General features: G+C 33.5%; 1 protein-coding gene and 1 non-coding gene across 9 annotated transcripts in view; one reads left to right on the top strand and one right to left on the bottom strand.

The window, feature by feature from the left end:
- LOC105228428 (NAD kinase) overlaps positions 1-26580 on the bottom strand; it is a 51590-nt gene that overhangs the window by 15330 nt on the left and 9680 nt on the right. Inside the window, exons 1-2 of one of the 8 annotated variants that reach the window (XM_019991085.3) lie at positions 20658-21322; positions 6885-7815 (exon numbers count right to left, since the gene is read on the bottom strand). The exons of 3 other annotated variants lie outside the window; for them this stretch is intronic. In XM_019991085.3, the coding sequence (XP_019846644.2) occupies positions 6885-7483 (599 nt within the window). In that variant the 5' untranslated portion in view covers positions 7484-7815; positions 20658-21322. Of the gene's footprint in view, positions 1-917; positions 1111-6884; positions 7816-20657; positions 21323-25493; positions 26511-26580 lie in introns of those variants that run through there. 4 more of the 8 variants (XM_011208253.4, XM_019991086.3, XM_029551165.2 and 1 more) reach the window with 4 other exon arrangements.
- Positions 4879-4950, top strand: Trnad-guc (transfer RNA aspartic acid (anticodon GUC)). The gene has a single exon. It is a non-coding gene; the product is annotated as a tRNA-Asp (tRNA).

The raw sequence follows: 26580 nt of genomic DNA, 5'->3' as shown, positions 1-26580 counted from the left end.
TATTTCTTAAATGAGACAAGTAACGCCGTTGCGATCAATAGCTAGCATTATAACAGGACTTTTTTCCCTAAATCGGGTGCAATCAAAGATGACGATCTCTATTTCCAACAAGACGATGCGCCGTCTCATTTTTCACGTATAAACAAGGACATGTTGCGAGCAAAGTTTGTCGACCCGTTAATTTCGAAAAATGGCCCTGTCAATGCGATTTAACGCTTTTAGATTATTTTTTCTGAAGTTTGATAAATCAAAGGTTTACGCCAATCAACCAACAATGCTAAAGAAGCTCGAAGACAACATTCAGCGCAATCTCTGACCAAATAGAAAACTTTTCCATACAAGCACTTGATTTCGTTCGACCAGTATTGCAGCTATAGCTTATAATGGTCTGATATCGTCGATTCCGACAAATGATCAGAATTTTATTTCAAAAACTTAGTAACTAGTTCACTTATACTGGATGGTCAAAAAATTCTTTTCGTATTTCTAAGCAAACTTCAACTTATTGACCAATAAAGAAGAAGAAGAAGTCTCTTGCCCAGTATACACCAGTTTTTTGACTACTTGCTGCTTCATAAACTCAAAAAGTGGTCCGCTGATAAAAGATTTCACTCAACTGAGGGGTTGAAGATAGAAACAAACAATTATTTTGAAGGCCTCGAAGCAACACACTAGCGAAACACTATCGCAATGTTGGAGTGTCGTTATAATAAGTGCGGTGCTATAGATCGACTTTAAGTTGAAGAATAAAGATCGGTGTTAAGTCTAAGCATAAAACCAAGTTTTCATAAAGAAAAAATTTCCATTATTAATCCAAGGACTTGTCTACTCTACCAGTTAATCGACAGAGAATTACACTTACACTTACACATACGAATACCACTTTAAATAAATATTACATCTCAAACGACACTTACACATCACTTTTTCACTTATCCTAACTTGTTGATGAATGCACACTGAGCAAGAAAAATCCTTGAGATCAACGAGGCGAGGTCACTTTCACTATAAACACTATAAACTATAGCGATTTTTTTCATATATTCTATATAGGCCTAAGCAACACGTTCTTATTTCACAACACTTCCCGTCACGATCATATCACAGCACTAACTAAAATACTTAGTTCTTGATTACTACAAGTTTCAAGTTGCAATATCAACACACACACACATATAAAAGGGAGAAACGTACTCTCAGCAGCGTATATACATATGTATGTAAGCATGTGTGCCTGTATATAATAGCAATATATTTAAATATTTTAAGTACTTAGTAAGTACTGATTTGATTACTCGCTACCGCTACTAGCTCGGTTGTTGTCCGCAAATTAGACGTTCTAAATGCTCAATGCGGTGTTAAAGGTGCTCAAGAGCAATAATTAACACTGAAATTATACACATATGTACATATGTATGTAGTGTATATATTACAACCGCGTTTAATTAACAAACACATGCGCACGTGCGCTTTTTTGCTTCAAACGCCTGTGTGTGTGTGTGATGTATTAAGCGTTGATTTCGTATAGAAATAGTATTTATTGATGGATCGCACTTTTTAGATATTTAAATGCTATTTATACGCGTACTTCGGTGCCCTATGTTCCAGGAATATATACATATGTAATGTGTGTATATATTATTATTACTATTTTTTCTTTTTTAGAATATTTCTGAACGAAAAATTCTCGAAATTCTCGTATTTTCTGCCAGGTCATGCTGTCTAATGTATTTAAACTGTTTGGTCATGTGAATTCTTTAATTGTCCTGTCATGCTGGCAGCGTTGTGAATTGTTTAATATCAAGTTGGTTATAATTAAGTATTTAGTAAACCACACACTCGCTAAATAAAGGGACTTTTTCAAAACAGAGAAAACAAATAAGGAAAAGTAATGACGGAGGAGTGAGCAATTGCCTGCGGAGAGCAACAGTTGTAGTTACTTTGGCTCAAGTTGAAACTAAACGAGGAAATTTTGCCTAGGAACTGGTTCTGTAAATATTGGTGTATAAGCTGGAATTTTATGCGAGCAAGGGATATTTTTTCAGTGTTATAACTCTGTTTTAACTCCAGGTTATTGTGTTGTTGTAAGGAAGGCTTAAATTAATTTATTACGGTTTTAGAAGTTGTTAAAGGGGCAAATTTAGTGTTAAATTTTTGGAAAACAAATTTGAAAAATCGATTTCTATAAATTTAGGTACCATTCAAAGGGTAGCCGCACAGTTCAATCAGCTCAGTTTATCTTTAAAGGCGTTTTTCTTAAAGACAAATGATCTGAAAAGCTCAGTTAACAGCGTGATCGTTTGCAAGAGTTATATCTAACTGGAACTGCAATATAACTAAGCTACGATAGTTTTGATCTGTCACGTTCGAGCTCTGGACTGCCCAACAAAAATCGCACAGTTATTCCCAAAGGTCAGGTAAGGGCATTGTGAATAAGATTGTCTAACAAAAAATTCGTGAAGAGTTAGTTTTTGAACCGTTTTTTGGGAATAGAATACGTTCGAAAATATTATATATCGAAAGGTAAAAAAAAATTGGAAAATTACTATATTCAATTATTTTCCAAATTTAGGAAATCTTTTTTTGGGGATTTTTTTTTGTCTGTTAAAAAATTGTCTAATAAATCATAGGTCTTCCCTTTTTTTGGGAAGATAATATTTCGAAAACATTACATCTCAAAAGAAAAAAAATTGGGAAATTATTTTCAAATTTGGGAAATTATTTTCAAATTTGGGAAATTATTTCCAAATTTTGGAGATTATTTTTCAAATTTGGGAAATTATTTTCAAATTTGGGAAATTATTTTTCAAATTTGGGAAATTTTTTTTGTGGGATATTTTTTATCTGTTAACAAATTTTGTAATAAAAAATAGATGACGAGAAAGTTTTGAAACCGTTTTAGGAAGGGAATACTTCAAAAATATCACATATCGAATTATAAAAAATTCGGGGGAAAAAAGGTTTGGGGGAAAAATATTTGGGAAATTTTTTTGTGTGGTTTGTCTAAACACGTGGCTCTATATATGGAAAATTTTGTGTTTGTATCCCCAAGTATTTAAATTTTTAGCTGTTCTATCAACTAATTAAACACTTTTGACGTATGTATGTATGTACATTAGAGCGGGTCGATTTTTTTTCTATAAAATCATTCTGAACAACTTTACCTAAAAAACTATGGATCTAAAACCTTTTTCGAGTCAGCGATTTTTAAGGCGAAATTTAAAAAATCTGCATTATCGGATGTCTGGGGGATACATATGTGATACAGTTGTCCGAACTGCCGAATCTGACAAATGATCAATAGATTATCAAAATGAATCTACGTATTTAACTTGATTAAAATAACTCAAAAACTGCCGAAAAAATTGTAATGATGCTGAAAAATTACATTTCATTTAAAAAATCGTTGGCTCGAAACCGATTTTAGACCCATAGTCTCTTAAGCAGAGTTGTTTAGCATGAGCCGTAGAACGATTTTTTTTTTCTTTTTCGGCTTACTGGATATGTTCATGTATTCATAAAAACTTTAGTTATTATTTTCAAAACAGAATGTGTGTGAATCACACAAGAAAGAAGATCCGGGTTAAACTTGTCACAGCAGTTATTGTTACTACTTTTTCTTGAATGCTTCTCTAACGTCAAACATTTGTTTATCAGTAGTTGTTTTTGCAGTTGTGACGTACGAAAACTTTTATGGAGTGTCACTTAAATGATGGGGAGCATTTGTTGTTAATCGAGTCTAAGTATATTGTTTTCGGGTTTCACAAAAATGAGGGGGAAAAAAGTAATCATAACAAGACTAGAATCGTAGTAAAAAAAAACAAATACATATCTCGAAAACAAATTGTAATACTGAAAGCTGAAACTTTGAACTACTTATAGCCATTTTAATTTAAAAAAAAAATAAAAAAATTATAAAAAAAATTTAAAAAAAAATTTAAAAAAAAAAATTTAAAAAAAAATTAAAAAAAAAATTAAAAAAAATAAAAAAATAAATAAATAAAAATACTAAATGTTATTAAGTTCGAGAAATAATTCATAATTTTGCAGCGACTCTTTTTCAATTTTTTTAACTATTTTTAATATTTCGTCGCCGCATTTTGAACTTCAAGTGCTTTTTTTTTAATTTGTTCCAAAAAATGGCCACAGACAATTTGAAATAAAAAATAAAACAAAAAATTGCCGACGTAAACAATTTTTTCATCAATCAAAAATAGCATTAATAGCAGAGAGTTGACGCGAAAGGCGCTTGGCGCTGACTGGTACACGTTTTTTTTTTCACATTTTAATTATTCTTTTATTTTTGAATTCTACGTCTTTTACTCTTCAGCTGCGAGCATTTAATTTCTTAAATATTTTCGTTGTAGATTTTTTGCCACTTAAGTGTGTGCTTAGCAAAAAAAAAATATAAATATACAATTTTTGGACAACATTTTAGAGCGTTGCCCAGAGATGACAACAACAAACGACACTAAAAAGATTAATTGAAAAGAAACAGTTAATTTCTGTAGAGGTTAAGAATAAGTTATACATGGAAGTCAGAAGAAAAACAAAACAAGGTGGCACAAATACAAATGTGTAAATTCAAATGAATGCCCATGCCATGCCAGCGAGCATCAGGTTTATCAGCCGACAAATCAAGCGAATGAGCGTGTAAATAAAGTGTATAAGAAACAGCTGTTTTTGAGCGCCACTTAGGGAGAGCTAAGAGAGAATTGTGTGATTGCAGAGAGCGCGAGCGTTAAGGGATAGAGAGCAAGAGAGTGATAAAATTGCGAATTAAAAATACAACAGTGCACGAACAAACGATCTTTGAGTACAGTTATGTTGTCGCTCCGCCTGTACTTTTATGCGCAGTTTGGTTAGGCTTATTTCACATCCTCGATAGTATAGTGGTCAGTATCCCCGCCTGTCACGCGGGAGACCGGGGTTCAATTCCCCGTCGGGGAGTCATATTAAGTAGTTTCTTACTTTTTTTTAAATGAATACTATTTTACTTTAATAATATATGAACTAATATAATGTATGTAATTTACTGATATTTTTTGTATATCAATTAATTATATGCAAATAGTGTATAGTATAGTAAATAAATGGTGGAACCCTAAGGTAGAAATTTGAATTATTATACGTTTCTAATTTTTTTTTTTCAAACTTAATGTTGACAACTTAATAAGTACTATGATAAATGTGGTCAACTTCGTAAGATATAAAAAAAAAACAAAAAAATCTTATCTATGCACGTAGTGTTTACTGTAATAATTTTGAGTGTCGACATATATCTGTGGATGAATTTATTATTCTCAATACATATGTATATCTTGACATAACGGGTGATCCAAGTAAAGGTACGGTTTTCAATAGCACTTTTTTTGTTAGATCGCGCGTGAGCCTGAGTTAGATCACAGTCAAGCTGTCATGGTCTACATAATCGGCTTACTGAGCGTACTATTCGTCACACAATCACCCTTCTTGAGTCTGGGTTCATTATTGGATAATATTTGAACGAATAGACAAAGTCGAGCACGAGCGTAATTTTGTTCAGCAATCCTGGCTCAATGGGTATGTAAACCAGCAAAATTGACAAATTTGGGACGAAAAGCAACCTGACAGATTCAATAGCAATTATCTCATCCAGAAAAAAACACGGGTTGGTGTGGTTTGTGTGTCGCTTCGCTTTAAGGGCTCCTGAAAAGTTCTAAGAGGCAAATTTTGTTCAGCGATGAGGCCCATTTCTGGCTCAATGGTCATGTAGCAAGAAAAATATTAAAAATACTTCGAAATGCACAAATTGGTTTAGTTGGCATCACCGTTACTTAAGTGGGAAATGAAATTGTATTTTTATGTCTAATCACTCAATTAGCGCGTAGAAAATAGTGTGATAACGATAAAATGTCTTATCAAAACTCGTGGTGGTTGGTGTAAATTATTGCGAGCAATTATGAAATTGCAAAATATTGATTATTTTGTATTTACAAATAATTCAAGTGGTCGACGATTAGAAAACCGATAAAATATCTTCAACGGAAACAAAAATAAAACGGTTGCCACCTGGTAATAATAAAAAAAATATATATTTAAAATAAAAACACGAAAAAACCTTTATTTCGGTGGCACGGAAGCAATAATATACCTTTCACAAATAGGAAATATTCCCTAAAATAACTTGTTTTTATCGGTTAATTTGTATGGCAGCTATATGCTATATTGATTCCATCTAATTTTTTCGGAGATTACACCAAGGCTGTCGACAATACTCCATCCCAAATTTGGTGAAGATATCTCGTTTCCTTTCCATACAAGCACTTTATTCCTAACGTTCAATTTGTATAGAAGCTATATGCCATAGTGATCCGATATCGGTGGTTCCGACAAATGAGTAGCTTCTTGGAGAGAAAAGGACGTATGCAAAATTTCAGCTCGATATCTCAAAAACAGAAGGACTAGTTCGCATATACTTGTATAAAGACGGGCATGGCTAAATCGACTCGAGCTCGTAATGCTGATCATTTATAAAGGGTGAACCAGGCCTTAAAGCAAAGCATCACGCGTTTCATTCGCCAGTTACTAGTCGAAATGTTCCAACGAGTCATCGAAAGCTGGACTCAAAGGTATATTGAAAAGGATAATCTTCAAAAAAATAAATGTCAAATAATGTTCTTTCGAATGATAATGAACATTACCATTAAATTTGAAGTTTCGTCGTTTTTTCTTTAAAAAAGTAGGGAACCTCGAAATGGATCACTCTAAGGTCTCCAACCTTTCTTTTTACCATAGGTTTGCAAACTTCATGGCAAACTTAATATATCCTGTACAGAGTATAATAATTGGAAGTTTCGAAATTTTTTCCAAAAAAAAAATATTATTTAAAAAATCACACTTACGGCCATGTGCCCGAACGCCGACGACGTGTCGTTGCCGTGAAGTAATTGCAGTTGGGATCGTTGTCCAGCAAGCGCGACGCGGTGTGCCCACCTGCCGCGCACCACTTGCGGCTCTTGTGTTGGACTTTAGGGTGGCCGTTGTCCAGCAGATCATCATCGTCGAAATGCAAATTCAAATGCTGTAATTTGTCGGTGAGTTCAACACAATTGCCATTCAAAACATCTGTGACACATTTACTACTGCTTTGAGCATTACGCTCCGAGCTGGTGCGTGTCAACGCGCTTAAACCACCGTCAAGCGTTTGTTGTGTTTGCTGTTGTTGTTGAACACCTCTCTGCTGCTGTGCTTTTGTTGACTTTTGCTGCTGTTTCTGCTTCTGCGCAGCATTTCGTGAACGCGCTGTGGCTTTCGGCGCTGCTTGAAAACTATCCAGGCGCGCATTGTGTTGTTGTATGGTGTGATGATGATGATGATGATGCTGTTGATAGGCCGATAGGTAATTCGTGGTAGCGCCACCCCAGGCCAACTTGTAATTGAGCCGTTCCTCGAGGCGACTTTTGTGCAAAGTGGCCAGATCAATGTCCGACAGGCAGGTCATTGTGATTTGATAACGAATCGGCGGCTATTGTTGTTGATTTATTTGTGTATATTTTGTAATTGTATTTCTTGTTGTTTTGTAACTTCTGTTACTGTGTGCTTTTGGTTTATGTTTTTTTGCACTTAAGCACACATAAGTTTTTGTTTTTGTATTTTTCAAATTGTTTATTTAATTTATTGTACATATATTTATATATTTATTTTATACTGATATGTAGTAATGTCGGTTGTGTTGGCACTTTAATGTCCCAATTAAATGCAATTTTATTAAATAGCAGTTACTTGCTTATTCAATGCATTTGTTGTTGAGTCAATTTGCACATAGAAAACAAGCTAAATTACGATTTTAATTTATATATATGCATATATGTACATATTTGTGGTTATAAATAGATGGTACATACATATGCATGTATATATATATGTATGTATATCGATTCTTAAAGTGCTCGTCCAGCGTCGTTTATTTATAATTTATCGTGCATGTGAATACTGTCAGGTGGTTCTTATTTAGTAGTTGTCGGCATAGAATGATTTATGATTGCAAAAATCGATTACTCGATATATATTATAGTATGGCTTTTAACATTTTTTTATTTAATAGACGGAAATGATTTATACATATTTTTATGACAAATTGGAAAAGTACTTGTAAAAGAGAGAAAATAAGAGCTGACCTTTTGAATTCGATCGGTCAATTTGTATGGCAGCTATATGTTATAGTAGTCCGATCCAAACAATTTCAATGTAGATTGTAGCGTTGCCTTGACCAATGCATCATGCCAAATTTCATAAAGAACCCTCAACAAATAAAAAAGATTCCCATTCAAAGACTTAAATTTGGTCGGTCAATTTGTATGGCAGCTATATGCTATAGTAGTCTGATCAGAACAATTTCCTCAAAGATTGTAGCATTGCTTTGTCTAATAATATGTACTGAATTTCGTGAAGATATCTCATTAAATAAAAAAGTTTTCCATAGAAGGACTTAACTTTGGTGGACCAGCTTGTATGGCAGCTATATGCTATAGTAGATTTCTTCTGAGATTGCGTTATTACTTTAGAAAATTATCCATGCCAAATTTCGTTAAAATATCTTAACAATTAAAAAAGTTTTTCATATAAAAACTTTATTTCGTTTGGCAGCTAAGGGTGTGCAACAGCGACCTTTTAGAAAATTTCCACAATCTTTTTGAAAGTCAAAGCGAAAAATCGCAAAAATATGGCAATTCTCAAAAGTTAGGAGGAAATGTACTAAGTATAATGTAAATCGACACATTGCACATTGCCAGACTTTGCGACATGCAATAAATGCATTAAATCATAGCTGTGAATTTTCTACGAGTGACATACGCATGCAATGGTACGATAACAAAAGCAAGAAAAATTACAAAAACAAATAAAATAAAAATTAATAAAAAAAATTTAAAAAATAAAATAAAAATTAATTAAAATAATAATTAAAAAAAATTAAAAATAAAATAAAAATTAATAAAAAAAATTTAAAAAATAAAATAAAAATTAATTAAAATAATAATTAAAAAAAATTAAAAATAAAATAAAAATGTATAAAAAAATAAATAAAAATTAATTAAAATATGACAATTTAATATGTATAAATATTAAAACAATATAAAATTATAATGATATAAAAAAATTTAAAAAATACAATACAAAAGTTAAATAAAAATTAATATAAAAATTTAAAATAATAAAAAAATATAAAAAAAATTAGAATTAAATAAAAAAACAAAAAAATTTAAGTCTTTATAATAAAATAAAAAATAAAATAAAATTATAAATATTATAATAATAACTGAAATACATTGAAAAACCAACTGCAAATAACCACAAAAAGCAGTTCATGCCGCCACAGCAGCAATGCTAAGCACAAAAATGAAAGTAAAAGCGTCAATAAGAAAAATTTGTATTATGAAACAGACAAAAAATAATAATAATAAATATAAAAAAATAAAAGAAACTTGAAATGCACATTATGTTGCATGCAACCGCTGTGTATATGTACCATATACTCGTGCCACATTCCAGGCGACAATAAAACGACAACTGTAACAAGCGCAACAACAATGAACACAACGACAACAATAGCAGCGACAGCAATACATATGAATGAATTCGACGACAACAATAAGCAGCAACAGCAACAGCTATGTATATGAATGAACTGAGGCAACACAATTGTGTCACAGATGCCAACAGCTGCCACTAGTTGCAACGAGGAAGCCAAGAATTGAAAGTGAAAAATCATGTATGTGTGTATGTGTGAGCGTATGCAATATGTGGCGGCGTGGAAAAAACTGCTCAGAAATAGCACATTGAGCAGAGCTTAGAGCAACAAGTGCAGTATAAATACATATACATATATATGTATATATTTAAATATGTTATAAATATGTATTTACATTACAAAAATGCCAAAATTGCAAAAACACTAAAGAAATTGTTGAATAATCCCATCAAGCGTGAACTCACGACTTGGTCCGGGTAGAGCTTACGCATTTTTATACACAAGAAAACAAAGGAAAAGAGAATGTGTGAAGATTTTATGTATGTTTACAACATGTATGAGACGAATGAAAGCGAATGCGAATGTTTGTAATAACATAACCTTGATCTGCTTAAACAACAAAAATAATAATAATAAATAGTAAATAAAAAAAGAAGAAAAAGGAAAAAAATAAAACAGAAAAAATAAAAAAAAATATGATAGAAAAATATTTAAAAAAAATTAAAAAAATTATTAAAAAAATAAAAATAAAAAAATACAAAAAAAAAATAAAGAAATTAAAAAAAAAATAAAAAAAATATATATATATAAATTATCAAAAAAGTCAAACCAAAATGCCAATAACGCACCTTAAAAGAGTTAAGTAAGACTCATCACAAAATTTGTGGGGAAAACCTTTGTGTGCGAAAAAAATGCAAACATCTCATTAAATGCCCAAAGCGAAGTGATGGCACGTGCACGAAAAGGCCCCAAGGCGGTAATTGTGGTAACAGCAAGTAGCCACAATAAATATTTCTACATACAGTTCATTCATATATGTATATTTATGTATGCCAATTAAGATATCGATCAGCATTATAATGTATTACGTTAGTCGCTACCGTCAATATACACTCAAATATTTCATTGTGTTAATGAAAGAAAAACGCGAATAATTTGAACAAAACACCAATGCGAAGTATGTCGCAGCAAAAATTACCACAAATATGCAAAAAGAGTAAAATTTGAGGTTAAAGTCAACACGTGAATATTTTTTTTAGGCTATGAAATCATTAAAACCAAGTTCAAGGGATGGTGTCACCAACGGCGTCTATTAAAGTATATTTTTTTGTTAGACGCAAAAGTCTGTGAATTATACAGACTTCGATGTCGATTAATCGATTAAAAATTATATCGCTATAGTATGATATTTTCTTTCGTTTAATCAACTGAAATCAATAGGGCAGTGAATTTCATAAATTTTCATTTCAACTAACCGTTTACAATCAATATCGCAGTGAACTCTATAAATATTTCTTTCGATAAATCGATTCAAATCAATAAAACAGTGATTTTTGATTGCTTCTCTCAGGATCAAGTGAATATAATTGATAACACAGTGTATTCAATTACTTCTCATAGTATTAATCGATTCATATCGCTGTCACAATTTCGATAAATCGATTCAAATCAATAAAACAGTGATTTTTGATTGCTTCTCTCAGGATCAAGTGAATATAATTGATAACACAGTATATTAAATAAAAATACTTTTCAAACGATTTATAATCGCTATAACAAGTGAATCAAATGTCGTATCGTTTCGATAAATCTATTAATATGGGTATCGCAGTTTATTGAGTATACTTGTCGTTTATTAATCGATTGTTATCAATTTAAAAGCGAATTATACATACTACTTTTTCGATTAATCGATTGAAATCAATGTCGCTGTGAGTTCTGTAGAATTCCCCTTCATTTAGTATACTGAAATTCAATAGAGTAATTAATGCTATTTCCTTTCGATCAATATCATTTAAGCAGTTATTTATATTAATTTCTTTTTCGATGAATCGATAAGAATCAATATGGCAGCGAATTCTATAAAATTTTCTTTCAATTGATCGATTAAAATCGATATTTTAATGATTTGAATTGATTTATTTTTCGGTCTAATGGACTAAACATAATACAAAAAAGAGTTCTTTAGACCTTTTTTGCCGAATAATCGGTTGCCACCAATATCGTATTCAATTTAAAAACTTTTCTTTGGATAAATCGATTACAATCGATAAAAAAAAATTGATTTTTACTGACGTCGCTTTCAATTAATTGATTAAACTCAATTTTATAAACTTTTCTTTGGATAAATCGATTACAATCGATAAAGAACATTAACTTCTCTTTAGATTAATCGATTGAAATCAATAAATAAATGACTTTTTTTCAATTCTCTTTCGATTAATGTACGAAATTTAATATAGTAGAGTGTTCTAAATACTTTATTTGCGATTAGTTGATCAATATTACAGTGAATTATTATCCTTTTCGAGTTTAATTTCGATTTATCGATTAAAATCAATGAAGCAATGATTTTTATTGATCTATTTTTCGATTAACGTACGAAATTCAATATAGCAGTGTAGTCTATACATTTTATTTTCGATTAATCGATTGCTATGGTGAAGAATTATAAAGTCTTTTCGATTCATCTTTCGATTTCGATTAATAAATGTTACTTAAAATTTTGATTGAATATGTTTTAAATAGTTTTGAGCCATCATTGGAATTTAGTAGTCGTACAATATTCTATTTTAAGTGATTGGGTATATTATATAAAAGAAAAAAATGTAGTTTGAGTATAAGCAGGTGTCAGCATGATCGTATGAGCAAAAAAAAATATTAAAATTCTTTCAGTGTACTTAATTAGCGTTAGGCGCCGCAAAAATTAACCGGTTTTACCGATACCATTTACTTTGCGTCTAACTACTAGTTAATGTGGTCAAAAGCTACTAAGTTTACGCTTTATGCATATTTGACTACCGAATTTTCGGGTATTTTTTATAAGCATACAGATATAAATAGCATATACTACTTAAAAATATTCGCATTTAATGGCATATTTCATTGTCTAACGTCGTGTCATTGTACGAGTTATTGACATTCTAAAATTTTTTTTAGTGGCTTTTATTAAGTGATTGCATTATATTATGGACTAGAAACGAATTTGCTAAAGTTTAAAAGCATTGCGAATTGTATTTCTAGCATAACAAATACATGTGTACATATAAAGTAATGGTGTCGCTTGAAATTATACTTTTTATAATAGTTCCGGCAACTAATTGAGAGTTCAAAGTGTTCTAGTTATAAATTATAGGAAGTGTTTGGTTAGTTTGCATTAAAGCGGTACGAGTTTGTTGCTGCTTGGCTGTTTTGAGCGGAAAAGTAGCGGTTTTGCTTAACTATTATCCTATTAAACCGTCTAATAACTGTAACTTGCTTGAAATTGTTTTTCAATACCGTTAATACTTGTTCAATTTCTAAGTAATTTCAGTGTTTATCTGATAAGCGCTTAATGGTGGCCACTAAAGTGCTTAGAAACTTTGCTTAGCTAAGTTTTCTGTATTCATGGACACACATACACACATGTGCATTATAATTTGTACGTCCATTTGACCAAAAATCGATGTCAAGTATAAATCAATTTACATAGAACTGCGCATTTTTCGTAATGACACCAATTTAAATGAAAACATGCAAGCATGTTATATTATATACATCATTACATACATACATATGTATGTATGTACATATGTGCATGCATGAAATGAGGCAAATAACCCTTTCCATTAGCCCCTACACATCTGAAGAGTCATAAAGACTCACAATTGCCGCTAACAATGACAAGAGCTTACATGGTGAACATACACACATACATACGTCTATACATATGCATGTACAATTATACATAGGTACATCTATGCATACATATTTCCATATAAACATGCATACCTAAACAATTCAAAAATCATAAAGTTCATGTTCGCTTAGTCGTGGTTTGAAATTGTTTTGGCATTGACTTCGCCGCTAGTTCGTTGGCTCTTAAACCACCATGTCATATTTGTGCAACCGGCTGAGCTTTTTATGCTCTAATTAATTGCTAAAATATAGTTTCACTGACCAAGGAAATGGGGCTTTTTTCGACTTGCGACAGGTTAAGTTCTTCTATGCAGTTGGATAACATAATTAGGCGGTGAGTTTTATTGTCGATAAATCGAAAAGCAGAGTTCAATTGTCGATAAATCGATAACACATTTTATTTAAGAGACTTCTCGTGCGATAAATAGTTTGAAATCAGTATAGTTTAATGAGTAGATTTATAGTTTATTAATCGATTAATATCGATAATGTAATTACAACTAGGTCGATTAATCGATACATATAGAAGACTTTTACTGAATAGACTTCGCGTTCGATTAATAACAGTTTAATGAGTAGATTTATAGTTTATTAATCGATTAACATCGATAACGTAAGTACTAAATTTACTACTAGTTCGTTTAATCGATAGATATCGATATTGACTTATTATAGAGACTTCTCGTGGGATAAATCGATTAAATTCAGTATCGCAGTTTATTGAGCAGATTTATAGTTTATTAATCGATTATTATCGGAAGCGTAATTACTAATTACACTACTAGTTAATTTAATCGATACATATCCATATAGACTTTTACCCAATAGACTTCTCGTTTGATTAATCGATACATATCGATATCTCAGTTGATTTCAAAGACATCTTGTTCGATGTCAGTTTGTACCACAGTATCTCTCGATCGATTAATTGTCCATAAAGTCAATATCGGAGTAAATACTAGACTTTTTAGTTTATTCAATATCCTCCTTATTCGATTAATTGATTAATATCGATATCAATTTATTTCATAACACTTGTCCGACCATAAAATCAATATCGGAGTGAGGAGTAGTCTTTTTGTTCGTTTAGAATCGCTATCGCAGTTCCTTAATATACTTCTTATTCGATTAATTGACTAATATCGATATTACAGTTTATCCGATAGACCTCTTGATCGATTAATTAATCATACAGTCAATATTGAAATAAACAGTAGGTATTTTGTTTGATTAGAATCGCTATCGCAGTTTCTTCAAGAGCCTTCTTATTCGTTTTATTGATTAATATCGATATTACAATTTTTCCGATAGACCTCTTGGTCGATTTATTGATCATCAAATCAATATTAGAGTGAATAGTAGGATTTTTATACGTTTAGACTTCATTGTCCATTAATCGATAAATATCGCTATTCGCAGTTTCGTGCTCGTTCCATTAATCGATAAAAATCACTATAGTAGCACATTCTTAGAATTTATTAAATAAATTTGCCTTTCTAAATTGATTCTAATGCTTACCAGGTGAAATTTTATCGTTTTTTTCACCAGATGTAAGTTTTATACAAACATTAATTTTTTACGATGCGAAAATAAAAAAGGAGAATAAAAATGAGAAATTGGCTACCAAAAAGTTTAAATAAGAGTTGCCTGGAGAAAAGAAACAAGGGAAAAATTTCGCAACTTCTATAAAAGTATAATATTTAGTCATACATAATTTGCACGTCACACATCTCTTCCGGATATAACACAATAGTAAACAAAGATTGAATCAGCTAAGGTAAACACCGCGCTCGGATCTCCAAAAAAACCACACACTTCACACCAAATTGCACACGGCGTCAGGTACCGTAAGATTGATTAGTTAACAAAATTTGCACAGACTTACAGTGGCGTGCTATACGAAAGGGGATTACAGTATTTTTTAGCAGAGTTTTTCCGAATGATATACTGAGAAAAGTCATATGAATTATACTTTTCAAAAAACTTGCAAGGTTTTTATCTCACAAATCTACCTTGTCAACTAAAATTTAGAGCACAATATATTTTCCCCTCCTCTAATAAATTTATCGCCTACACCAGTGCTCTGCTCGGAAATTTATAAGATACACAGTGCAGAATTCATGAAAAAGGTACACAAAACCACAAAAATGAACTCCGTTGACCTCCAAAAACAAGTTCACCAAAGCGAAAAAAAACTAATAAAAAAAGAGTAATCAAAAATTAAAATATTTGCACCGACACTTTTGTAGGTGTGACATGCGATCATAGCAAATCCCATTGAGTAACCCGACTGCATTCACAAGTAGCAGACGTAATTGATATTTAGAAAACACACTCTAAATAAATAAATAAATCTAATAGATCAGTTCATTTCACATACAATTTGTGACTTGTTGTTTTGAAGATTAAAAAACTAAAATAAATTGAAAAAAAACGAATAGTTTTTGCTAGCATGCTAATCTCATTAACATGCTGAGCAATACTGTCAAGGTCATCGGTCATCTAACGGAAAACACGGGAAGCTGAATAATTTTAGCAGCGATCTAATAGTATATGGAATATTTAAACTGAAAATTCTAGAAGTTGTGTATTTATAGATACTTGTTTCAAGCAAATCGGTAGATCGCTAACTTTATATGCAAATTTTTAGATTCAACCCAAACTTTATTGTTGGAGTATGCCCATATTTTTTCGCAGATAACCTTAGTCAGACCTTTGTGGCTAGAAAAAGTTATACAGAGCACTGGTAAACGCTTTTATTGGACGCTTTATGCGTAGAAAGTACTTATGCTATATGTAGATGACTCATTGAAAACTCTGCTATGAAGGATTTACGCTGTTCTAGTATTAGAAGGGATAGGATTGGCTGGATTAATGGACTGGATTTTCAATAGGGGCGCTACAAATGTAGATCGATAAGGGCGCCATATTTTTTCCCGCTCTTTTGGCATTTCTCTTCAGTAAGATTTGCCATTTCATCATGGAAAGATACATGATCCAACAAGGAGTCGAAATTATTAAAATTTACCATCGAAATTCGGAGGCAGTGGCCTCAACTTAAAGAGCGCTACGTCAAATTTATGGTTGTCATAATCGTCCTGTCAGATTAACAATTGAGGATCTAGTGGAAACATTTGAATCCATAGGCACAGGTTTTGAAACATATTAGAAATTTTATTAGAGTTATGGGTATAATAACATGAAAACAACAGTTAGGCTTATCTAAATAAAATCTAAACGGCAAACGATTAATTTGAGGAAGGCTATAAGCAAAATATATGACATTCAGCTGCGGCAGGTGAATGCCATACAGCGTTGCTGTTGTTGTTATTGTTATTATTACACATATAGTTAATTAACCACACTTTGTTGACAAAGGCCAAATAAAACAACCGTCATTTAACTGTGATTAAAACTAACGCATTATGTAATCGAGACATTCGTATGGCGAGCGAGCCTTCATGAATAATTAAGTATTTAAGCTAGGGAAAGACAAGGCAGGTCAAAGCTTGTCAATGAGGTGTTGAGTAGAAAGACATTTCACATAAAAACAAAATATTGGCGTGTGGTAATTAAAATCGATAAAACTAGATTGGAGTTGGCGAGATTGGAGTAAGCAGAAAATGAGCGAAATTAGCGAATGGTCGAAGTAAATAGAGAAAATTAAAGTAATGGGAAAAAACTAACGTTTAAAGCTATAAATATACGATGAAACAAAGTGATTGCCGGCTGCGCCAAAGTGGCCAATTATTGGTTGTATAGTGCCAAAACGGTGGAGAAAAAATGAAAAAAAAAAAATTATAAAAAAAACAAATAAATTATAAATGAGAAAAAAACAAATTCGAAATAATAACGCCGAAACATGCAAAGTCAGTCAAGCGTCAAGCCCAACCAAACTGGAGTAGGTTAACACGAAAAATACGCGATTCCAGCACTGACGTTAGCAATTGCAACTTTGTTCGAAAAAAATGGTATTTAAGTGCCAACAACAAAAAATGCGCTCACGCTGCTTTTTGTCAGCAACAATAACAATAAAAATTAGCTACAGCACTTTAAACCAAATTAGCGACAACAGCGTGGACTTGCCGATTATTTTCGGTACAACGGAACGTTGTGGAAACGAAACAACAGGTAAATATTCAGTAAGTGCGCATGCACACTGAGCAGAATGACATTTGTCTGGCTGCACAGACAAAACTAAAGACTTTGACAACAAACATTTATGTGATCGAAGTCTCAGAGCGCCAAAGCAACGGCGATTTTGCTACAAATTGAACGAGCAAACGTTGTTTAACTATTGCATTATTTGTTAATGACACTTTGGCGTATTTTGTTTAGTTAAACGAAAGTTGCTTAGTAGTTATTAGAATGTGTCAACTGTGGCTGTGGGCACAGCCATACTCCCACTTTGAAGGTTGTGAATGGAGAAAGTGTTTTATTTAAACGCTTTGTTTAAAATCTTTTAGAATTAAAAAATGTTTTATTAAGTAAAATAATATTGAAAAACTTTAAAAAATTTAAGTCCAATTTTGAAAAACTTATTTTAAATGTTTTTTAATGAAAAAATTTATACGGATTTATTTTCAAATGAATGTTTTATTTAAAAAAATAATATTGAAAAACATCAAAAGAATTTAAATCAATTTTTGAAAAAATTATTTCAATTTTTTTATTAAAAGATTTCTACAAGCAGATTTTGTAATAAATTTTTTATTCAAAAAATAATGTTGGAAAATATTAAAATTAAATTATACTACAACTAACTGCGTTTTTTTGAAAACAATAAATTTCATTTAGTTTTTTTTTGCATATTTAAAGAAAGAATATTTAAAATTTGAAGAAAAAATTTTAAAATTAAAAAAAAAAAATTGAATAATAATATTTAAAAATTAAAAAAAAAAATTATTTAAAATTAATATAAAAAAATTTTAAATTTGAAAAAAAAAATAATATTTATATAAAAAAAGATGCCAAATATACATATATATACGAAAAAAAACATTTAATTTTAATAACTCTTTGATTTTAATTACTTAAAAAGTGTTGCCCACACTTAGGCGCTACGCTGTATTTGGTAAGAAAAAAATGATATTGGAAGAAGCAAAATTTGTATTATGATTTTAAAAACTATTTTTTCGTTTCATATATGTATGTATATTTAATATACTCGTATGTATTCGAAGGAAAATATTTAGAAACTCTTTAGGAATTTTTTTTTACTTAATATATTACAAAAATTAAACAAAAAAATTTAAAGCAAATATTTTTTGCTTACAAAATGAAAATTATTATATTCACATTATTTTTTAGATATATAAAATTAAAAAAAAATATCGAAAAATCAAAAAAAAAATTGCTCTGATTTAATAACCATTTTTGGAGAAAAATCAAATTGTAGTTAAATTATTATTATTTTTTAGTAAAAATAGGAAAAATAATTTTTTTATCTTCAAAATTGTTAAAAAATAATAAAGAAAAAATTAATTTTTTATCTTCAAAAATTTGCTATTTTTTTTTAATTTTTAAATATTTTATGAAAAAAAAATTGAATTTGAAAACCGATTGCAGAGCCAGAAAACTAACAAGAAAACCCGTTAATTTTGGCTGCACCGAAGCTATAATACACTTCACAAGTGCGTTTTTTATATCACAAAAGGGTATAAAAAGAACTTTATGTTGATTATGATCGGTCAGTTTGTATGGCAGCTATGTGCTATAGTCAACCGATCTGTACAATTTATTCTGAGATTATAGCATTAACTTTGAAAATAAGCCGTGCCGAATTTCATGAAGATAACTTAACAAATAAAATAGTTTACCATAGAAGAATTAGTTTTGGATCGGTCAGTTTGTATGCCAGCTATATGCTATAGTGCTTCGATCTGTACGATTTGTTGGGATATTATAGCATTATCTTTGAAAATAATCCACGCCAAGTTTAATGAAAATATCTCGACAAATGAAAAAAAAAATTCCATACAAGGACTTGATTTTGACCGATCAGTTTGTATGACAGCCATATGGTATAGTGGTCTTATAAGAACAATTTCCTCGGAGATTGTAGCAAAGTCTTGAAAAATAATCCATGTCAAATTCCGTGAAGATATCTCGTCAAATAAAAAAGTTTTCCGTACAAGGGCTTGGTTTTGACCGATCATATTGTATGGCAGCTATATGTTATATTTATTCGATCTGAACAATTTCTTCGGAGATTGTTGCATTATCTTGAAAAATAACCCATGCCGAATCCCGTGAAGATATCTCGTCAAATAAAAAAGTTTTCCATACAAGGGTGTGATTTTGAACGATCAGCTTGTATGGTAGCTATATCGCATAGTGGTCTCTTATCGGCGGTTTCGACAAATGTTCAGCTTCTTGGAGAGAAAAAGGCTTATGCAAACTTTCACATCAATATCTAAAAAAATAAGCGACTAGAACGCATATCTCCAACGTTTCTTTCTTTTAATTAAAAACTTCGTGGCAAGCTTAGCTGTTCAGAGTATTATTTGTTATTTTAAAAGGGACTAAATTTAGCTTCATTTGTAGTTTACAAAAATGTACGTTATGGCTCGCCATAATTTTTGTGTAAATATTGCAACATAAGTTAAACTAAATGTGTCACAAGGTTTTCGGAAAAAAAATGAAATTTAAGCGCCGCAAAAAACATTAAAAAACAAATGCAGCTGATAAGTTTGTTTTTGTTTAAATTTTGTTGCAACACTGCAGCCACACTGATGTAAACAAACAACAACGAAAAGCGGCAACACAAAAAAGTTGCATGCTCAACGCAAAACGCGCAAAAGAAAAACAAAAAGAAATGCGAAAAAGGTAAAAAAAAATTAAAAAACAAAAAAGCACAGACGTTATTAAAGCACCACTTAAAAAATAAAACATATGCACGGCTCGCCATAAACCTGTAAATTTAATGAATTTCGCTTTTAATATTTGTAAATTAGTAAGAATCAGCTGAGGAGCGAAAAAACAACTCCACAATCAGCCGAGTTAATTTGCCGATAAATGACTTTGCAGAAAGCGCAGGTTAACAGAACAACACTGCAACTTGTTTTTGTTGTTTTCGTAATTATTTTTGGATTTTTTCATTTTTTGTTTTTATTTTTTTAACAGCCAAACCACTTTTAAAGCACTTTTTACACGATAATATCATTCTTGAACCACTTTGCTTGGACACTTTATGGACCACGCACTTTGGACGAGCACTTTAAGAGCCGAAGTTAGTTAAAATACACACCAACAGCTACCAACAAGAGCAAATATGCCAGCGATTTGAAACTGAATTAAAATTATTAAAAAAAAAAACGTTACAAGTAACAGCCAACGCACCAATTTAGTTGAGTGTCGCTCGACTTGGACTGAACCAGCGAACGTAAGAGCGAGCGAATGTTTAGCGAGGCGACGCAACCGACCAACAGCGCGACCGACGACAAGTGTGCCACTAAACTGCACGCGAAGCACATAAAAGGCGCGAATGTGCTGAGGAGCAGCAGCTGAACTGAGCGCGCCGATGACGACAATGCAAAAAAGAAATCAACGAACGTCCACCACGTAATGGCGTTGAAGCAGCGCAGGGTGGAGTGCGGAGCGTTTACGAGTATATGCGGCTGTTGAGGTGCAGCGTAGCGCGCACGTAACCAATACAATTGACTGCCCAAAGCCAAACGAAAGCAAAAAAGCCAAACACTTGCTGACCGTTTCACCGCTACGATCGATTATGGCGACTATTTATTGGCGTAGAGTCGCGCGATTTGTATGCGACGAGTGCGGCACGAGTGTTACCCACCGACTCTGCTGTTACTATATACCATATATGTGAGTAAAAACGTCCGCTTTGTCGTACCGCGTCCGTTGTGCTGAGTGTCCGAATACCGACTGAGTTAAGAAATGTTTTGAAAACAAAAGTTTTGTGTCAGCTGGTGAGCACTTTGATTGTCGCTACCGCTATAGCTACATTGGCTGGCGGACGGACGGACGCTTCGTTTTAGTTAAAGCTGTCTGCAGCTAACCATTCACAGGCTAATCGTTTCGGTTCCAGTTACAGGTTGCAGCGCGTTTATAATGCCGCGCGCCGACGAGTGTGAACGCGTTTGGGCTCTGGCACAGTTTCGTTAGACGACATTTAAGCTTCGCTAAGTGCAACGGGAGGGGCGTTGTTGGCGCTCCACTCGAGTCTCATTTAGCTTATAATGTCTATAAATGTCAATAAGCTTGAAAGTTTTGTTACTCACGTGTACTGGACGACAACGTTGCGCGAGTGTGGGCAGTTGTTAATAGCGACGGACGGCGATTTCAATACATTTATAGGTTTTACGTTTTGTTTGCACACTTATGACAACAAACTTATGTGGGCCACTAATAGCTGGCTGTTGCGAGTCTTTTTATATTTACAACAAATCAAGTAAACCCCTGTTGTAGCGGAGGTAGAGTTTTGGACCATCGGTTTGGATCGAATGAAGCTCAGGAATCAACAGAATTTGTCAGAGAGTACGCCAAAGAGAGTACGCTGTGCCTCATAAAACCTTTACGTTCGGAGATAGCTTAAAACTTATAAAATACACCTTTATATGTAAATAGTAAATTTATAATACAATATCGGCGAACCATTTGACAAAACTTTATAAATACGGATACTTTCTTTATTATCAACCGTCTTCAGATTAAGAATCATTCATCATTGGCTTAACTTATTCCTTTTCATAGGTCTCTCTAAAAAAAAGATTTCATGGATTAATATAAAACGTTGTGCAGACCAATCGCCAGAGGTCTCCTTGAACACAAAATGTACAGAATCTAATTTTCAAGATGGTTGGCAAACCGCGGACTGGTAATAGATACTACAGTATCATGTCGTAAGCTGGGACGGGCTGATAACTGTTTGCTTTTGTTGTAGTTGTAAGGCATCCAGCTAAGGTGTGACTTCCCATCTGGCTGTTCGTTGCTCTTCCAGATGGGGAGTGTTTCTATGATAGGAGATACACAACGAGCTGGAACAAGGTATCTTGAGACCCGTGCAGAAGATAAACCTGGTTGGAGGCCCTTAAATATTCCAGTCTCGGAAAAAGCTTACGGATACCTGGCGCCCTCCGCAATAAGGTAGCCTTACTTGCGTAGCTAGGGCTACTTTCCCCTAGACTCGTGGGTCCAAAATATGAGCCAAAATAAAACAAATTACAAGAGCTTAAGGAATCGAAATCTCCTGTAAAAAAAAATCGGTGTGTCTGCCAGAGAACGACCTAGTTTTAAGAGCGATTACCGAGCGAATGCAAAAAATTCGGAGGGGCAACGTGCTGCTTACCTGGGGAGAAGTATGCAGCTGCAACCGCCAATCAATGAGAAGCTCATGAAGGAGCTCCAAGAATCCATTGCGCGACAGCAGTCTTGTCTAATTTTAGACTTAACCCGCCAGCAGTGGCAACCAAGTGGCAGACGTCAGCTGAAGGGGCTAAGACGTCAACCAAAAGAGCGAGGACAAAAGTCGTGACGCTAGCAAAATCATTTGCTGACGTGGCCCGGAACCGCATTATCATTGGTAGGCTGGCTGATGGAGATCTCGAAGGCAAAATTCCCAGAACCCTATGGAAATGGGTACAAACTGGGAAATGTGGCGCTGAAGGAGCTTCAAGAATCCATTGCGCGACAGCAGTCTTGTCTAATTTTAGACTTAACCCGCCAGCAGTGGCAACCAAGTGGCAGACGTCAGCTGAAGGGGCTAAGACGTCAACCAAAAGAGCGAGGACAAAAGTCGTGACGCTAGCAAAATCATTTGCTGACGTGGCCCGGAACCGCATTATCATAGGTAGGCTGGCTGATGGAGATCTCGAAGGCGAAATTCCCGGAACTCTATCTATCCAGCTTGCTGGTTAAAGCATTGAGGCTTTAAGGAAATGAGTGAAAAGACTTAATAATACTGTAAGAAGCTTCGACTAGCAAGTATATATGGTAAACTGGAAGGATTTGTGCGGTTACTGTTTGAAAATTCGAAATATGTATGTACATATGTATATCAATTTTAATTGTGGATGGAATCAGTGGGGCGCAGAGTCTGTTACAGTTTGCTCTAAGAATTTAGAGTTTTTAAAATAATACTGACAGCCTTAAGGTTAATACCTATCGTCACACATCAGATCAGATCTTTTTCAAAATCGAAAATTATGTGCCAGACTAGGAAAGCTTGAAATATGCCTTCAACGAACTCATTAAGCGCTTCATTCACATATTCATCTCTCATTTAACACATACAAACACATATTCGCAGACTTGTAAATAGTAAGAAATTAGGTAAACCCTCATAAAGTTGGGAAATTTGCATAAACTTAATAAATAACAAAACAAACAAAGCAACACCTTTGCTAATCATTTAACGTGACCACCTCTTTCAAGCCACTCAATCCATTCAAGCCATATAAATATGCATTAGTGTGGTGAGACAAGTGCACGCGCGCAATTTTGAAACGTAAGAACTTACAGAGGCCGGGCACGCATGCGCGGGAGATGAAATACAGCTGCCGGCCGAGCGAGTAGAGTAGCAAAGCGCGGACCAACAAACAGACGTCTAACTGGCACATGCCACTAATTAAGTCAATAATAAAGCTAATGGCGCGGCGCGGCACTTATGCAATGCTCAAGTGGAGCTTTCGTAACAAGGTATTTTTGTTTGTTTTATTATTGAGTTATCCATAAAATGTGGTGAGTAATATTAAATTTTTTTTTTGCTACGTAACGTTATGGATACAAGGTACTTAATCTTTTCGGGAGAGTAAGATTTGACGAATAGGCAGGTTATATAATACGAGAGGTATCTCATGTTTCGAATCTTGCTTCGTCAAGGTGGTTTGTTGGTTGAAAAGGGAGGCGCGTGACCGCAGGCGACCGCACTTAGACCATCTTTAGGTGGTAGTAACCAGACTAAGCCTTATCCAGCAACTCAGTGGATTTGGTAAAAAAAAATTGATTATTTTCCATCCCAGCTGCACAATGTGCCTTAAGTTGGCATTTTGGCAGCCGTGGAATATGTACCGTCTCATACGACTGAAGACTAGGCATTCGCATAGATAATGTTCTAGTGACGCATCGTCCCCTGCGCATTCTCTGCATTCAACCGGCTTCATTTATCCCATTTTCGGACGTTGGAATCCTAACACTGTCCCAAAATTACTTTGTGGTGTGCGCTGTGTTGCTTATGTTCCAGGACCTGCGGTGTTCCTCTAGGGTCCATTGCATCAAACAAGCTTTGGGGTGGCTGAATGACCTGGAATAGCTTAGGGGCATTTGTCTACAGCTACTGGTAGGGTAGGGAGTTTTAGAAAAGTCTACGAAATGATCAACTGAACTCGATGTTGATGATCTTGAGGTTAGCAGTCCGAAGATCCTCGCATAGTTATGTCCCTCTATACAAGTATATAGTGAACTAGTCCTTTAGTTTTTGTCATATCGTTCTGGAATTTCGCACACTTTCTTATTTCTCTAAGAAGTTGCTCAGTTGATGGAAACGCCGATATCGGACCACTATAGCATATAGCTGCCATACAAATTGAACGATCGGAATCAAGTGCTTGTATGGAAAGCTGTCTCAATTGACGAGATATCTTCACCAAATTTGGAGCCGGGTATTGCCTAAAGCGATTGGGTAATCTCCGAAAAAATTATTGAGATCGGACCACTATAGCGTATAGCTGCCATATAAATTGAACGATCGCAATCAGGTGCTTGTATAGAAAACTTTTTTTTTTTGACGAGTTATATTCACGAAATTTGGCAAAGCAAATTGTCCAAAGCAGCGCTACAACTCCCGAACAAATTGTTCAGATCGGACCACTATAACATATAGCTGCCATACAAACCGACAGAAAAAAATCAATTTCTTGTATAAAAACTTTTTCATCTTGTGAACTCTATTCTTCGGTGCAGCCGAAGTCCGAAGTTCACGTAATTATTATCATATCTATAATAAACCTAACGCTCTTACGAGCATAAGTCTAAACTATATAATTATTAGAAATCTACGATTATTACTCGTGTAAGGCAATTAAAAATAGTTTTAAAGCAAAAAATATAATTCAATTGCACTTACGATCGCCAAGCAAACAAAAAGATTTAAACAGCAAATCAACCGATTGGACAGACGCTGACGAAATTGGAAGCTGGCACAAGCGACGACGAGGGTGGCGTTCGAAGCAACTCGTGCTGTTTATCGCTAGAAGCGTGGATGCTGGTGGTTATAAAAGTAAGCTGTCAGATGGATGAAGTGCCGTGACAGTGGCGACTGATAAATAGACGTTGGCGTCTGTATGTTGAACCTGTGCGCCTTTAAATGTGTTCTGGGTTGAGTGTGTCACAGTGAGGGCGCGAGAGTTCTAAGCACACTTCACACTTATCTCAACACTTCCATTAAACAAGCGTGGAGCACAGTACATAGAACAAGTTGCTAAGTAAAATGCAGTTGTCACGACAATACTTGTTGTTAGATTTGTTATTGTAGTTTTTAGTTGAAAATTACGCCACAAATGTGCTATAATGATCTACCCCGAGCCTGAGCACGGTTGGTTGCTTTGGCGCATTATTTTATTGAAGCGTGTTGCCCGACGCTGGGGGCCAATGACAGCCACGATCACTAGCTGCACAGCAGATCACTAAGCAGTAAACCGCTGCTAGAAGCTTCGTTTAAAGCGTTGCAAAGGATTGTTTGTAATAATATTATAGTATTTTTATTATTAATTAATTTTAGCATTAAATTTTATTTGTTTATGAACTTTGAAAATTCGGCTGATCGCGTTAATGTCCGCGTGCTCTTCCGATTATCAATATTTTTTAAGCCGATTATCAATATTTGCACTGATTAACAATTTTTTAAGTTAAAATCAAATGCCACACTCTCTACAAAAGCAATTAACTCTCAAACGCGCGATCGATGCTGATCATCTGACTATGACTGGCGATTGTGGCATACAAAGTGCAAAGCTTAAGCGCTTTTGTTTCAACGATCATTAGCATTACACTCTATGGCTTTGCTTTCTATTCACTTTTTTTGTAATATGCATATTTTTTGCAATATTATTTCTCCCCCCAGCGGTCCAGTAGCGCTTTGTTTTTAAATCAGCATTCACACACGACGTGCACTTATACATACAGACACACATATATACGTACACACAAGTATA

This window comes from Bactrocera dorsalis, chromosome 3 (genome assembly GCF_023373825.1).
Source record: "Bactrocera dorsalis isolate Fly_Bdor chromosome 3, ASM2337382v1, whole genome shotgun sequence".
Taxonomy (NCBI): domain Eukaryota; kingdom Metazoa; phylum Arthropoda; class Insecta; order Diptera; family Tephritidae; genus Bactrocera; species Bactrocera dorsalis.
Note: the sequence above shows the minus strand (reverse complement) of the source record. Positions and strands in the feature narration are given on the sequence as shown.